The sequence below is a fragment of the Danio rerio genome, chromosome 8 (assembly GCF_052040795.2).
Source record: "Danio rerio strain M-AB ecotype USA chromosome 8, GRCz13ab, whole genome shotgun sequence".
Classification (NCBI taxonomy): domain Eukaryota; kingdom Metazoa; phylum Chordata; class Actinopteri; order Cypriniformes; family Danionidae; genus Danio; species Danio rerio.
In genome coordinates this window covers 46,882,541-46,900,706 of record NC_141028.1, presented here as the reverse complement: position 1 = coordinate 46,900,706, position 18,166 = coordinate 46,882,541, and the positions used below count along the sequence as shown (strand labels likewise).

Sequence of the window (18,166 nt, the reverse complement as noted above, 5' to 3'; positions counted from 1 at the left end):
TGCACGAATAATCGAAAAAAAATCTCGATCTCGATTCGACCCAACACACGATCCTAATTCAGCTTTTTCTACGATTCAGCCAATTATATTTTTAAGGTCAGGAGAGACGGCGGCGGCAGAATTCTTCAGAGCAACATTGACACCTTTAAATGGCGTTAAAAGTGTCACATAGTGTATTTATAAGGTATAATTTACCCAGAAATATAATTTCTCACATCTCATGTAATGGTGTGATCACGGACGCGAAATCACACGTGAGCTGACGCACTGTTTGTTTAATGCAGAGAACGCGCGCGTGGATGCAAATGACGCCTACTTTAGTGAACAGAACCTGCATAGGTTGTGAATAACAGGTAATGAAGTTGTAAAAAACTTTCAGTTTGTTGCACAGAGCGATCATTTGAGGGCCATGCGGGAGGTGTGTGTTTTTTCTCACAGTGACAGCAGCCATGAGCCGCACTATAGGAAGTGAAAGTGAAACCTGGGCGCAGATGATTAAAATGATCATATCGCATTTTAGAGTTATGTTTACGACAAGCATTTGATGTTTTTCCTTTCATAGCGAACACAAAGTGTTGTGCATGAAAATAAATGTTTACTGTGTCAGTATAACAACCCTAGCCTATATATGATGGAAATATAATGGTCTAATAATGTTGTCAAAAACAGATGACAAGCACATGTCTCAAACATAACAATAATAATATTTATTATAATAATAATATTATTATTATTATTGTTTCACCATATGTTTGAGAATTAACAATAATAATAGGCTAATCATATTAACCTTTATTTTACATCTACAGAATCGTGAGAAAAAATGGGGATCTTGATTTTAGGCAAAAGAAATCATGATTTACATTTGAGCCAGAATCGTGCAGCCCTATTATGAATGTAAAGCTGCGGTCACACTAGACTTTTCTCCCCATAGACTTCCATTCATACCCAGGTGAATGCGTCAGATCGGAAATGCAAGATCGTGCATCAAGTTTTGCAGTTCACTGCGTTGCAAAGTTCAATCTCGGTGAACTCTGACCTGTGAAATCGCATCACTTGACTGCGTGAGACCAGTCAAGGATCAAAACATGACCTCTCTGGACAAAAATTAAAATATGGACCAATCACTTGCTTTTTTTAATGTCTAATCATATTGTTTAATCCTGCCCCTTTTGACAGCGCTGTACGACAGAATTTCGCATGCTCAATCTCTAGTGTGTCCGCAGCTTTAGGCTGCATCCAAAATTGCCTACTACTCAGTAGGCACTGCATTTGAATTTACTACTCGAAATGTACATTCTATACAGTATTCCATTTATGAATTCTCTCACGGTGCATCATGGTTTAGCGTTGCATGCATGAGATGCGCACTTCAAAATTCCACCAGAAGTACTAGGTCATCGGAGTACTTCTCGCATACTATTTTACAAATACTATGAATTTGGACATACTACTCGGCTCACATACTGTTTTTAGTGTACAATATAGTATGGAAGTATGCAATTTGAATTTTGGACACAGCCCATGCCTGTGCAGTGTGATTGCAGCTTCAGCCAGAGCTACAAACCAGCAAAGAATTCCGCTGGGTCCTAAAACATTCTTTGAACTCCCCCTAACCCCACAATTTGTGATGAAATAACAGTCAGAATGGAACAAGGGAGCTTCTGTACAGGACAACAAATTATAAATACTGGACCTTCAGCAGTGGGCGGTGGGCTTACCCACATAAACCCTCCCTGGCTACAACAAAAAAGAAATCTAATAGAGTTAATTTTGGGTAAATAGAATAAACGATAAATAAATAGGAATTAATTGATTGTAGAGTTGATATTAGGGTTTTAATTGATATATTTGAAGCTTTACATGGACTTGCTACAGTTCTGAGCTGTTAAGTCTTTATTTTCCCCAGAGATCTCATAGACCTTCAACCCAGCTGTTACTTTAATTAATGTCCCACAATCTGAGTTAAAATCAAAAAGAAAAGGTTTATTGTATAAAATACACTTTGTTTAATGATTAGAGCTTCTCCTATATTAGGCATCTTTAAAGCATCAGTTAAAACCTACCCTCTTCTCACAGACTTACTCATACATTTTTGTTTTATTTTGTATAGACTTTTTAAATGTTTTTTATTACTACTTTAATTTGTTTCATAGATTACTTGTCAAGATTCTGCTTAGTACGTTTGTATTTTAATCAGTCTGTGAAGCCCTTTGGTCAGCATCCATGCTGTTTTAAGATACCTTATAAAAAAAATGTGACCTTGACTTTGATCAAGTTTCATTTCTGAATTAATATTCATTTTGGGGGCTTAACATTTTATTTTGGAAGGCATCCAGTCAGGGTGAAACAACAGTTCTGATCTTATAATGAAACCTTTATATGTCTACATAGGATGATTCTGTGTATACGAGTTAAATATAATTAATATAAAATAATCATTAATTAAAATAGCGAAATGTACAAATTACTGTGGATGTTCAATGCCGTATGTATAGGTAAGAGTACACTTGAAGCCAAAATGATTAGCCCTCCTGTGAATTTTTTTAAAAATTCTTTTTCAAATATTTCCAAAAGCAATGTTTAACAGACCAAGCACATTTTCACAGTATTTCCTACAATATTCTTTGTTCTGTGGAAAGTATTATTTCTTTTAGTTCTGAATAAACTGGAATAAAAGCTCATTATTAGCCCAGAAAAGCACTATATGAATGTAATAAAATATTATTAATGGTCTTATTAACGATATTATTAATGATAGTTTTAAAGTTACCTTAATTACTAGGTATTCACATTTAAATAAATAATTTAGTACAAGACACTTATTATAAATATACATGTTTTTACATTGTACACATTTTTTTTTTGATCTGGTTGTAAATACATGTATAATTACACTATTATACATCTATACATAACCCAACCTTTAACTTACCCATCACCAAACTAATCCCTAACCTTATTTATTATCTCATTGTACTTACTTTCTGTCCTAGTACATAGTAAATAAGGACTTTATTAATTAATGTTATCTGCTTCTCTGTGTCCCAGGGCTTTGTCCAGTGGTCAGAATGTGCTGCCGCGGTCAGACATCAGACTGCTCTCTCCAGTGACCAATCCAGAGAAAGTGGTCTGTGTTGGTATGAATTACAAAGACCACTGTCTAGAGCAAAACGCCCCCATTCCTAAAGAGCCCATCATATTCAGCAAGTTCCCCTGCTCCATCACCGGCCCTAATGATGACATCATTCTGCCAGACGAGAGTCAGGTGAGCTCTGCGGCTTAAAGAGACAGTCCACCCCAAAAATTCAAATATACTCATTATTTATGTACCATCAAGTCGTTCCAAACCTTTGTGAGGTTATTTCTTTTCTGTTTAACACAAAAGAAGATGTTTAGAAACCTGTATCTGTTGACACTCATAGTAGGAAGAATAAATATGGAAGTCAATGGTTACAGGTTTCCAATATTTTTCAAAATGTCTTTTGTGTTTAACAGAAAAAGAAACTCAGATAAGTTTGTGAGACGTGAAGGATGAATAAATGACAAGACTTTTCAGTTTTCGGAGAACTATCTCTAAAATGAGTCATGAACTGACTTTTTTTTTGTTTGATTTTGTACTGTTCTGTCAGGTCCAATTAAAAATGCATTGCATTAGATCAGATTGCTTTTTTTTTTTACCACTCTTGAGGTCAAATTTATTCAAACATCCACAAAAGACCATTAAACGGTGCCAACTGTGCTTTTTTCTTACTTTCAGTATTGGTCTTTTGTATTGAACTCTTCTATTCATCATGTAAACTAATGATTATCAGAGTATGTATGGAAACTGTCATATTATTAAATATGCTGATGATTCAGTCATTGTGAGTCTTTTCCACGATCAGGAATTGGGTCATGGTCCTGTTGTGGAAGAATTTACTTCCTGGTGTGCTAGATTTCCTCTCCAGTTGAATGTAAATAAAAGTAAAGACATGGTGATAGATTCCTACCTATCACCAGGGGTCCGTTCTTCGTACGTGGATTACTCAGTTAGCTGGATTTGGATATTGACGATTTGACACGATCCAGGATCGTTTCATTCTTCTAAGCTGATCCGAGAGTTGTTGTCATAGCAACAGTTCTGCTAGGTCAAACCTAATCGGGAGCAGGTTCAATTCATATAAACAGGATTAGATCGGCTCAGTTCAAGCAAAGATAATACAGAAAGTATGTTCCGAATTCTAATATTTTCTTACAGTAGTAGTTATATACACTTGGGAAAATGGTACATATTTTTAACTATATATATATATATATATATATATAGTTGTAGTCATTAATAAAATAAATAAAATGATACATATTAATAAAACTTATGCAATCTGCACCCTCGAAATGAAAGTACAAAGACTTCCACTTGGTGGTGCAAAGAGAAAACTTCTATCTAAAATCGCTTTAGTACAAATTGTGTATAATAGAAATGCACAATATGTGACTCTTTTTTTTAAAGCAATAATACATATGCAGTCATAAACATGTTTTGACAGTTGATATGCCGGTGATTTGATGCTTCACAAAAGTTGCAGACGCCTTTACCAATATCAAAATGCTTTTGTAAACAACCAGTTATTCTTTACACCGATTAAAAAACGGCTACTATAATAAAGAAAATCTTTTCTAAATGTAGAACTAAATACGTTGATATGCATTGAAATACATGATGAATACACTTGACACATGAAAGTGTAAAGCCTGCAGCTCACGACAAATGTGGAAGGTTATTGCGTGTCATATTTAACAAGCCGTTTACTGCTAATTTGATGTAATTTTGCTCACATGGATAATTGAATATTAATCAGATGATGTCATTACGCTGCTGTGACGTCAGCCAATCGTTGCATTGCTGATCATGATTTCAAGGATCGATAGATCAGTCCTTCACAACACACGCAGCGATCTCAGATCAGTTTATCCAGACATTCTAATCTGATTCGCGAACTTGTTTGAAGAACCAAATTAGTGACAGATCAGTTATCAAGATGTAAAGATCCAGGATCTGCCAAATCATCTTAGATCATTTAAGTGAGGTACGAAGAACGAACCCAATGTCCTACCCCCATCATAACAAATATTAAAGGTTTGGACATTGAAATTGTTGACACATACATACCTAGAGGTCGTTATCGACTTAGGGGTCGTTTATAGACTTTGTCTATAAAAAAGTTCAAGAAAGACTGATTTGTTCAGAGAAAACTTTTTGGTTGTACCTCTATGATGACACTGTTTTATGAACAATTTATTGAATTCATTTTATCTTTCTGCATTGTAGCTTGGTATGGTAATCTGTGTCTGTCAAATAAGAACAAGTTGAGTGGCCTTGTGAAGGTGGCAGGCAAGATCATCAGTTTAAACTAAATTGGCCCAATGGTAATTTACTGTAATTATGTTTTAAAGAGTTTCGCAGAGATGGGTTGCAGGTGGAAGGGCATTCCCTGCATAAAACATATGCTGGATAAGTTGGTGGTTCATTCCGCTGTGGAGACCACAGATTATTAAAGGGACAAAGCCGAAGAAGAAATGAATGAATGTGTTAAAGAGAGCTCAGGGTATCTTATGCACGCCGGATCACCCGTTGTACTCTGTGTTTCAGCCACTGCCATCAGGATGTTGTTTTAGATTACGTATTTGCAAGACAAATAGAATTAGAAATTCTTTTATAATGGTGGCCAATTGGTCAGAGGGATAGAGGTCAGTGTAATAGAGTCCAGCATGCAGGGCGGGAGATGCACCTAAAATATGCTGTATGTTGTGTGGTAATGTTTTGTTAATGTGAACATGGAACTTTGACTGTGTTATGGTAACTTGTTGCAACAATTTTAGTTTCTCTACATGGAATAATAAAGTTGAGTCTGAGGTGTAAACATAGCAGTTGTAAAGTAAAATGTGTCTCTGTTCACATTATTCTTCACGTACGAGCGGGCGTAGCCATTTGACTCTTTTTGGCTCGAGACTTTCGGTCTCATTCCCTTCCATTTATTTTTAGATGTTCTGCTTGTTCTGCTGCTTGATGTTGCAAATTAATATTTTCTTATTTTTTATCTGTATGATCATGCAAACACTTGTTTGTAGAGCAAGTAGTTTGACCGTTTATTATGCACAGTCATTTCTCCCTTAGGCAACTGAATCGGAAGTTCTAAAACAATCGCAAAAACGAGCGCACTTCCGCTTTGAAGAATAAGGTCAATTGTATACCTGTGATCTGACTGACTAAAACACATCTTCATAGCAGGTGTAAACGGGTCAAAATAAACCGGTGTCACTTTAATTCAACAACACATGAGAATAACTTACTCTCATATTAACATATGAAATTCTTCACATATTTTATAGTTGTTAGTCATGTCCAACTGAAAAACTTTTGTGAATTGTTTCACATGTTGTGATGGCTCATCATTTACAGGAAGTGGACTGGGAGGTGGAACTCGCCTTTGTGATTGGCCGGAAAGGGAAGCATATAAAGGTAACAGAGTGATTTGTTGACAAATATATCTTAAAATGGAATTGTTCAGTTAATTGGATATTTCAGGGTTACTAGATTAAATATTACACGTTATTTTATATTACATACATTTATATTGCATTAAATATTACATGCACCACTATTACAACACACTTGGATTTAAAAAGATTAGCTCTGATCTTATATTTGTGCACTTCTATTGTACACAGAATGGTAAATACCTTCAAATTATTCATGAAACAATATTATCTAAAATGGTTTAAAAGATTACAATTTCCTTTCTTTCCTTTCAGCCATACTCGTATAATGCAGTCAAATTCAATTTCTGTTCAAATGTACATACTATTTTTGTCTCTTTTATTTTTATAGATTTTCTCCAATAATAAATCACAATTTTGTTACCCATCATACTCTATTTGTAAGTAACTGGGTGAAATCGATTAAGATTTTAGCTGTTATAATAATGCATGTGCTCATAACAATCTTTTTGAGAATTATATTTTGTAGGCTGAAAGACCTGTCCCCCACTGACAAATGTTCAGAATTTGCCATTGGTCCAAAATTTTTGCCACTATTTTCTCAGTTGTTCTATTTTGACTACTATGCCATCATAAATTGTCGAAATAATCCATTGAAGGTTTTAAGACCACACAAAATATTTTACAAGTAGCCTAACTTTTATTGTTAGTCTTGTGAGAAACAATTGACCAATGAAAAGGTCTGAAGCAGCAAAAATCGTCCCACATTAAAGTTAATTTTAAAACTAATCAGGCTGTTGTTATCCATTAATTTTTAAAATGTTCATGATTCATTATGTTTTAATTGTTTTTTATTCAAATGGCCAAAATCTGACTGAGGAAAGCTGAAAGTGCTGGCCAGTTTGGTGTTTGTCTAAAAAATGACAACAGGCTACATTTTTTCTAATGATATATAATATAATATCTTTGTATTTTAAAAACAAGTTGTAGTTCTTTAGGAAATATTTTCGGTACATTAAAAATTGACCATCCAACAAGCTAATCCAGCTAAAATAGTGTTAAAAATGTCACTAAATGGAGTATTTGAACCTAATAATGTAATAGAAAATGAGGCGAATAACTGCAAAAAATCACCACCACTTTAAGCAGGCCGGCTACAAGCCTGATTCTTGATGAGATAAATATATGGCTCAACCTAATGTCTGTCATATCTACGTGTCTGTTTGTCTCAGGAAGAAGAAGCCCTATCCTATATTGCAGGTTTCACTGTAGCGAATGATGTGAGTGCTCGTGATTGGCAGATGAAGCGTAACGGAAAGCAGTGGCTGCTGGGAAAAACATTTGACACGTTTTGTCCGCTCGGCCCAGCGCTGGTTACTACTGATTCTCTGAAAGGTACTTAAATCAAAAACAGAAATGAAAGTGTAACAATAGTACGACAGACATAATAACTGATCTATAATAATAATATAATAACTAAATCTATCTCGACCTGCCCGAAGGGCTCGTGGGAGTATACAGTTGAATCAGAATGATTAGCTTTAATTAATTTTTTTTCTTTTTCTTTTTAACAGAGCAAGGAAATGTTCAGAGTATGTCTGATAATATTTTTTCTTGTAGAGAAAGTCTTGTTTGCTTTATTTCAGCTAGAATAAAAGCAGTTTTTATTTTTTTATGAACCATTTTAAGGTCAAAATGATTAGCCCCTTTAAGCTATATTTTTTTGATAGTCTATAGAACAAACCATCATTATACAATAACTTGCCTAATTACCCTAACCTGCCTAGTTAACCTAATTAACCTACTTAAGCCTTTAAATGTCACTTTAAGCTGTATAGAAGGGTCTTGAAAAATATCTAGTCAAATATTATTTACTGTCATCATGGCAAAGATAAAATAAATCAGTTATTAGAGATGAGTTATTAAAACTATTATGTTTAGAAATGTGTTGAAAAAAATCTTCTCTCCGTTAAACAGAAATTGGGGAAAAAATAAACAGGGTGTAAATAATTCAGAGTGGCTAATAATTCTGACTTTAACTGTACTGTCATCATGGCAAAGATAAAATAAACTGGTTAATATGAATTAGTAGCTAAAACTTTGTCTTTCTGTTGATATTGGAGAAAAATATACAGGGGGGCTAATCATTCAGGAGGACTAATAATTCTCACTTCAACTGTATATATTTTTATTTAAATAGGCACTAGTCTTTCTTTAAAAAAATAAAATAAATAAATTCCACTTAACTAAATAATTCAGCTTGTACTGTACCAGTGAACAGGTTTTGGTGGACATTGTGTTACATATGAAGCTGTGTTTCAGTAGGGAATACCAACATGGCCACTCAGACACTTCAGAACACAATTCAGACTTTCAGATCTTTGATAGATCCCACCAAGAAATATTTCAGTCCACTTGAGTGCTCCTCAACAAGTCAGGGTGCTTTCACACCTGTGAATCGATTCATTTGTTCCATTAAACGTGGATTAAAACTGTTACAATGTTGCTCCTTGTTCTTAGTGTGGTTTGCTTTCACACGGCAAAGTTTCTAAACGGACCAAAAGAGCTAAAACAAGTAACGTGCGCGTAAACTCTCCTCACACAAGTCAGAGTGTCACGGTTTATATTGATTAGAGTCCCGCTCAGCTCTCATGTGTCTTTATTTTAATTTATAATGATGAGCAATAAAGAAATCATAAGCGAAAAGCTGCTTTCATTTTGAATATTGACACCCACAGACATCGTCAGCAAGTGTAAATCACAGGTAAGACTTTGTCATACATAGCAGTTGGCTTATGCATTATAGGCTTTTACATGAAACACACATTTACCAGTAGGAATGAGATCCGGCTCTACTCATAATTCTCTCTTCATATAGCTGAATATATGTCTATGACATATCCATAATACACTGTGATATAGCCGGGCTTGGATCGTATTGTTTTCTCACTACAATCGATCTGCTCCCGAGTTTGTTTCAATCAAGCCAAGACCACCTCATTCAGGCGATCTCGGACTGATTGATTTGGCACGGATCCGAGCGCGATTGCTGGATTCACATATGCTAAACGTACTGCGCTAACTGGGCAAAGGAGACAGGTTCCAAAACAAAAGTCCATGTGTGAAAGCACCCTTAGATATCATTCTGTGTCCAAAACATATCAAAATTAATCATTGGACACTTACATCCAGGGGCGTTACCAGTCGATGGACCTCTACGTTTCCAGGGCCCTACGCACTCTGTCATCCTTTACCCCTCACGTGCTACGCCCCCTGCTGACAGATGTCATCACATAGCATACTTGCGCACTTTTCTACGCCATTTTGTAGCATAAAAACTGCAAGTAGCACATTCACACTGAAAATGATATTAAAAAGTGCCCTTTAAATATCCCGATGTATTTTTACAAACAATAAAATGAAGTGTGGAACGTCGAGCACTTCATGCACTCAATGGCCACAGCTTTGCTTTCGTAGCGGAAGGGGAGGAGCTACTGGCGTTGTATTACGTTATTTATTTAGGATTGCACAAGCAAAACTCTCTTATGGAAACAATGATGCCCTGATGGGGATTGAGGTTGTACTTAATACAGGTACTAATTGATAGTTTTTAATTTCTTAAAAAAATTTCTTAAAATTTTTTAATTTTTGTTCATTTTTAATTTCTGATTAGTTATGTTACATCAAAATCACATACCTCCCTAATATATAGTATTTGAAAAACGGTATGTATGTCTGAATACATAGTTTTCAAGAAAACAGTGGGCGAGCAGTTCCCAGTTTTTAAATTAATACTTGTGAAAGTAATCACGTCAATGTTGTTTGTTAAACAGATGTTCATAAGCTGGGCATTCGCTGTTTCGTGAACGGAGCCACAGTTCAGGAAAGCAACACCAATCAAATGATCTTCCAGACGGAGAAGGTGGTGGCCTGGGTCTCACAGTAAGCAAAATCACTGCTTTTGAATGCTCTATCCATCCATCTTACAATAGTTTCCTTTTTACAAGAAATGTCATGCAGAATAAACATTTTCACCTGTGTTTTAAATATTTTTTTTTTAAATTAATAAATTAAATGATTATCTTTTAAATTTGATTATTATATATAAAATCTATTATTATTATTATTATAATGTGTTGGGGAAAGCTAATGTATGTAATGCAAGTCAATATTGAGTCACTCCCCAAAAAGTGAAAAAATATTTTTATAAAATTTATAAATAGTAATGCGTTATATTACTTTTGGGTTTTTCTTTCTTTCTTTTGTTTAGAAATATGTTGAAAAAGTCCTAACCCTCTCTGTTAAACAGAAATTGGGGAAATAATAAACAGGGGGGATAATAATTCCGACTTCAACTGTATGTCAATTATTTTTTTAATAACATGTTTAAAATTTGTGGCAAGGAAATAATTAATTTGGTGTGGTCAGAGAAAAATTAGGTAAATCCTTAGTGTTGATCCCTTAAAAGTCATGGGAAATAAAACTAACGCCCCATTCACTTTGAATGGGTAACGTCAGGCATTGCCGAACTGCATTGTGGATCTGTCGGCGCCGCTTCAGAGGAAGTTGGGACCACCGACATAAGCGACAGCCAATCACATCACTGTATGCAAATACACCAGCTAGACAGTGGCCTATTGCTGATTGAATTTCATTGGCTGACGCTGCTATGATGATCGCGTTAGCCCCAACTCCAGACACGCCTTCAGTCAAGCGTTGACGCTGAAGCCCCGTGTGAATGGGGCGTTAGTGTAATGTGGCATTTTGAAAGCACAACCCTTTTGCTTATGCTCATTGAGCAAGCTCATACACAACACGCAAAAGACTTAAATAAACGAGGCAGCATGTGAACATAACAAATCGGAAATTAAGTAATTTTTGCATGCCAAAGTCAAATTTCTGCATATATAATTTATTAGAAATGTGAACTGAAAATGGCGAGTGGCTAGTAGCGACGAAAACTACTAGCCATAGTGGCTGGTGATCAAAAAAGTTAACGTCAAGCCCTAATTATAATGTATATCGTGTTACTTGTTAAGCGTTACTCCCCAACACTGATTATTATATATTTTTATTACATAATTTTTACGAATATCCTCCACTAAAAACATCTTATATATTTTGTGTGGCTTAATTTGATGTTTTCCTGCAGGTTTGTGACTCTTTATCCCGGTGATGTGTTTTTGACCGGAACCCCTCCAGGTGTGGGAGTGTTCAGAAATCCACCTGTGTTTCTAAAGGTGAGCCCTTCTATAGGAAAATCGATGTATATTTCAACATTACTGGCTTTAGCGTCACAACCCACAATCACTGCACCTGGCAGCCTGTTAACACCCGTTTACAGCCTTTCCTCAAACCTTTGTTTAGCTGCGCCAATAAAGACACACTGACACAATGAGAACAGCTGAAACACACAACAGCAGCTGCAACGACCTCATTGATACTGACGTCATGTCAGGTTACACACACACAATCAAAGCAGAGAGGCGCCGGGTTCAGCATTTAAGCTTTCTAATTAGCATCGGCGTTCTGACGTTCATTCAAGTTGATTTGCGAAGGGAATTAGAGGAAGAACAAAATGCTGCAAAGATGTAATTACTGACTTATTGTTCTACTACATCAGCTGTTCTTTCAGCTTGTAGTGGATTATACTCTTTAACAAGAAACATTCTTAATGGGGAATGATTCTTCATTGTCTAACGGTCTTTTCTACAGTGTAAAAACGTCTTGCTGCCTTAATTTTTGGTTGTTGAATCAAATGAACTTTTCTAGTCATCAACTAATATCTATCAGACTATAAATATTAAGTTTAACTAGTTGAAACGTGATTAACTTATTAAAATAAATCAAAGAAACAAAAACATTTGTAGTCATTTCAGTTTACAGTGTAGGATAATAAAACTACAAAAAAGAGACAAGAGTTAACTGAAATTAATAAATGCACAAGAAATATTACACAAAATGACAATAATATTGCAATTATGGAAGCGTATTTTTATCAGTTGCTTCTCTTGCAGTTGCAATTCCAAGATTTACCTTATTTTCCCTCAGAATTGTATCATGAATGTCATTTTGTTCTGCACAATTCTGACACACCCGTGGCTCGTTCACATGCTGTAAAACTGATAAACGATAACCATCCTTGTCTACCAGCGTGACAGGTTTAAGATTCTGACGGTATGATAACCTTGAATAAAAATATCACGGTTTTACGGTATTGCGATTACTGCCCTAAAATATATTCTTTTTAAATGTCTGGGTTAAAAACAAAAACCTTTTCCCCTTTTAAACAGTATGTTTTATTTTAAGAAACATATTTGAGCAGTAAACATGTCAGGCTGAATAATTCAAATGAATCATTGACTTCTGCTGTCTTCATTTATTTTAAAACCAATTTAAAACAGCATCTTTTCTGCAGGAGATACTGTAGTCCTAAAAAAAAAAAAAAGTAAATAGAAAATCCTACACATACCTTAGTATTGGTATTGCATTAAATTTTGACCGTTTTAAAACCGAATCATTACCTTTTTGAATAATAGCATTGAAAAGATTGACGCAGGGCGAGGCAGTGGCGCAGTAGGTAGTGCTGTCACCTCACAGCAAGAAGGTCGCTGAGTTGCTGGTTCGAACCTCGGCTCAGTTGGCGTTTCTTTGTGGAGTTTGCATGTTCTCCCTGCCTTCGCGTGGATTTCCTCCGGGTGCTTCTGTTTCCCTCACAGTCCAAAGACATGCAGTTCAGGTGAATTGGATAAGCTAAATTGTCCGTAGTTTATGAGTGTGTGTGTGTGTGTGTGTGAATGTCCCAGAGATGGGTTGTGGCTGGAGGGCATCCGCTGCGTAAAAACTTGCTGGATAAGTTAGCGGTTCATTCCGCTGTGGCGACCCCGGATTAATAAAGGGACTAAGCCGACAAGAAAATGAATGAATGAATGAAGATTGACGCACCAAAGAAATTTCCTTTGAAAAACGCAAGCATGCAGGGCAAACTTCAGCACTCTACGCCGTTTTAAAACCTTGACTTTTCCAAACCGCGGTATACCTTGAGAACGGTTATCGTCCCATGCCTAATTACAATAACATTAAACTTCTAAGAAAATATGAGAATCAAGTGTGTACCTTGAGTACCTTTGTTCTGCAGTTTTGAGTTCTAAATTCATCATTATTGCAAGAAATAAATGAAAAAAAAAATGCAGCATTTCCTAACAACATGTGCCATGGCAATAAAATTGATCTTATTCATGTAAAAAGCTGTTTTTGTCCTAATGATCCATGACAGCAACATGCAAAATTTCTATTTTTGCATAAAATACTTATGCCAACGATAACATTGAGCGCTGATTATGTGCTTATTCATTGTTGAATGCTACCTGTGTGAGTCTGAATATCATTTCACATGACATTTTAGCCAGGAACAATATATGGGGAGGTAAATATGTCTATTTCAGTACAAAAGATCATTTTGAGGCATGTAAATGATAACAATGGTCCTAACGTACATCCTGTTTTACATTTGTTTAATTTTATAGCTACCCAAAAAGGTCCAATAAATAATATTAAAAATGAATAAATAATATTATGACGGCTGTTTTAATGTTAAGTTGTGATTGGATTGCCTCTGCAGTTAAGAATTAGTTCAACAACAAGCAGGAAGGGTTCATGGGCCAATGACCCGTCCTGCTGAGTTTTAGCTCTGCCACTAAGGCCCAATCCTAATTCTATTCCGGTGAAGGAATCGGTGTACTTTCTGTTTTCCATGCGGTTTTAGACATGATGGTAGTGGGTTGTTCTTAAATGATTCGTTCATTTTGATTGAATCTTAAATGTGACTCAGGGATGAGGAGTCCGTTCAGGGAGGGATTCATTCATCCGCACATTTGTGCAGGTGGTTTCTTTAATTTTTCAAGTCTTTTAAATCATTTGTTCATCCAATTATATGCATTTAGAGCCGTAAAAACATTTGATCCGTTCATCTCTCGAGTCATTACTCTTTACATGCTGTTCAGCCTGTCACGTGATGAACGAACGACTCAAAAACCCAAAGATTCTAAAGGTGAACTAATCATGTGTCTCTGGCTCAGACTGTGTGCATTGGTCAAGATTATATGTGACTGTCAGTGTCATGAGAATGAACCACTCAAATTTGAAGACACTAAGCGTTGAGCTGAGACAAAAATACCATCATAGACAAAAGAGCAGGTAAACAATGAAGGATTATCATCTCTTACTTGTAGCATTCTAGTTATGACTTGTCTGTAGTGTTATCAATCTTTGGGCTAGTTTTAGATGAGTTTGGAAGCAACTCGTAACATTAATGATTGTCATTCATGTAAACACTGATATTTATTCAACAAAATACCCAAGGGAACAGCAGCTACCACGTCATTCAAACTAAATATCAGCTTGTAACAAAATGACCAGCATTAATCCTGGGTGATTATATATGCCATTTACACACCGAGATGTGTTCATTCCTTTAGAAACTGTTGCCTTTTGACTCGTATGAGTAACTTAAAATAAACTAACACAACACAATTTTGTCTGCTCTTTTGGGATTTGCACGTGCACACTAAAATAAAGTCTCCACTGGGTAACAGCGCATTGTTTTTTCACCAGTGAAGCTGTTAACAGAGCATTTAGTATCTCTCTCACAAACACTAAATAACACTGTCAAAAGATTTTAGTTTTTTATTTTAATGTAGTCACATCTGATCACCAAGCCTGCATTTATTTGATTAGCCATTATTTGAACAGCTAAAAAAACAATAAATAAAACTTTGTACCATTTAAAATATCTGATTTCTATTTGAATATATTTAAACATTTTATTTAATACTTTATTTAATTCACCATCGAGATCTCAATGTGTGTGTTATATAGTCACATGTATTTAGAATACATGAGGTTTATGAAGTCATTGTATAACCATAACAGAGTGAAACTTTGGCCCAATCCCAATTCTACCCCTTAGCCCTTCCTATTACCCCTACTCCTAGTTTTGCGCGTTCACGTGAAGGGGTAAAATGGGTATTTTTTTGCCATTATTACGAATGTTTACGACCAACAAGCATATGTTTTAATACATTATCATAACCACGTTTGTGTTTTACAGTCATGCTTAAAAAACCTCTGCTAAAACTGCTAAATTTCGCTATCTATAATCCATGATAAGAACTCCCGTATAGTAGTCCCACAAGCTACATTCACATCTGACACATGGGATACCCTGTCAGAAAAGTCTAGTGGCTAGAATGAGCTCTTTACAGCGTCTGCTATAACGTTAATGTTGTTGTGTTTACATTGATAAATATTGCCACTGTGTAAATACACAGTATAGTCACAGTATGCCACATTATATCGACATGATAACGTAATATATGCCTTCAGTGATTTCCTGAAGATAAATACCAAAAAATAACACAACTGGAATCACTACAGCAGTCTCGATCGTCTGATCTCATATGAAGCATGAGATCGCGATGACATATGATGATGTGTGCAGGTGCTGTAGTGCTGTCCCAATTCTTAGGGGTAAATTTTGAAGCCCTTTCCCTTCACACTTGGTTTCAAGGGCCAAGGGGAAGGGGTATAGGTACAAAAATAGAAATGGGAATGGGCCTTTATCATTTGTATGCGTTCTAAAAGCATTTCAAGAAAGTTTTTAAGAACATTTTTAATACCATTTTGTACATGATTCATTCCATTACAAAATCAACCTAACCCATCTAAATTATATTTTTTCCACAAATAGACCTATTTTGGTGAAATTGTATTCATATTGCAATATATAATCGCAGCAAAACAAAATATCGCAATGTCAGACTTTTCCAATATCGTGGAGGCCTATTTTATTCCAGTCACATGATCCTTCAGAAATAATTCTAATTTTCTGATTTGCTGTTCAGATTAATTTAGATAAAATTATTTACCAAAAATGAAATAAATATTCAAAATAAATAAGAGGCAGATTAAATTTATAGTGTTTATTGTTACTTTATTTGAAAAAAAGTCTAAAATTAGACAAACCACCTGTAGGAAACGCTCTTCTCTCTAAATGCTTTGTACACCTTACTTAATCTCCATCTTACAAGGACTCAATGAAAAAAAACTGTTTGCCCATGAATGTACCACAAATAACATTGAAGTTTTCTTCAACCCTAAAGTACCTCTTTTACACAACATTGCTCTGTCGTACAGAAAAGTAATTGTATAGTCTGCATTAGGTTATGTGTACAATTTAAGTATGTACACCACCTTACAAAAGTGTTGTCATCGACCCCAGTTGTAAGAGCAACAAACCAACTTGACTTCTAGTTGATCATTTGGAGAAGTGGCAGAAGGCAGATTTTTCAGATGAGTCATCTGGTGAACTGCATCCCAATCATCACAAATACTGCAGAAGACCTATTGGAACCTGCATGGACCCAAGATTCTTATAATAAACAGTCAAGTTTGGTGAAGTAAAAATCATGGTTTGGGGTTACATTCAGTATGGAGGTGTGCAAGAGATCTGCAAAGTGGATGGCAACATCAAAAGCCTGGGGTATCAAGACATTTGTGCTGCCATTTACATTACAAACCACAGGAGAGTGCAAATCCTTCAGCAGGACAGCACTCCCCATACTTCAGCCTCCACATTAAAGCTCCTCAAAGCAAAGAAGGTCAAGGTGCTCCAGGATTGGCCAGCCCAGTCACCAGACATGAACATTATTGAGCCTTTCTGGGGTAAGATGAATATAAAGAATCTTGATAAACTCCTCAGGAGTCCTGCAAGAACGCTTTCTTTGCCATTCCATATGGCTTTATTAATAAGTTATTTGAGTCATTGCAGAGATGTATGGATGCAGTGCTCCAAGCTCATGGGAGTCATACACGATAATTCTTTTTCCACTGCACCATGATTTTATATTCTATACTGTACAATATTTTTAAGTAACAAGACCTTAGTCTAAGTAAAGTCAGACTTACTGTACTAATTAAATAATTAAAAATCAAGGCATGATCATATTGTATTTAGGTAAAAAAAAGCCTAATCTACAGGCCTTTGCCTTTCATATAAGCCACTTTTGATACCAAATGAACAACTAGAAGTCAAGTTATTTGCTGTTCTTAAATTCTAAATAGATGACAAGAATTTGTCAGGTATTGTATAGTATATGCATATAGCTAGAAGTTAGAATAGTTAGATTATCTCTCCGATATGTTTGATATGTATAGGTTTAAAATTACTCTTATGTCCAGTGTTGTGTTCATTTTTATGAATTTTTATTTATGTAGCTCTATGTCCACTCTTTGTCCTCACATGTAGCAGAATGACAATTAAGCTCAACTTGACTTGACGTGAATAAATAAAAATAAGCATTTCTTAAAAAGCGAATCCAAATATTGCAATCATTTCTGAATGATCATATGACTGGAGTAACCATACTATAAAAAAATCTGCTAAATTACATTTAAATAAAATAAAAAATAAACAAATTCCAGTTATTTAAAATAGTAAATATATTTTAGAATATTAATGCTTTTTTTTTGTTTTTTTTTTGGTGAGCAAGACTTTTTCAAAAAGCACAAACTTTTGACCAGTTGTGTGTGTGAGACACACACACACACACACACACACACACACACACACACACACACACACACAAACGTATATTCCATCTCTGTCCCATTAAAGAGCATTGATTCT

General features: G+C 35.4%; 1 protein-coding gene across 6 annotated transcripts in view; it reads left to right on the top strand.

The window, feature by feature from the left end:
* fahd2a (fumarylacetoacetate hydrolase domain containing 2A) overlaps positions 1–18,166 on the top strand; it is a 52,226-nt gene that overhangs the window by 23,662 nt on the left and 10,398 nt on the right. For all 6 annotated transcript variants that reach the window (XR_015496968.1, XR_015496967.1, XM_087263028.1 and 3 more), the window contains 5 exon segments: positions 3,052–3,268; positions 6,443–6,502; positions 7,713–7,875; positions 10,314–10,422; positions 11,633–11,720. Coding sequence is in view for 4 of the 6 variants with exons in the window: in XM_087263028.1 (XP_087119154.1) it covers positions 3,052–3,268; positions 6,443–6,502; positions 7,713–7,875; positions 10,314–10,422; positions 11,633–11,720 (637 nt within the window). In the remaining 2 variants the exon portion in view is untranslated.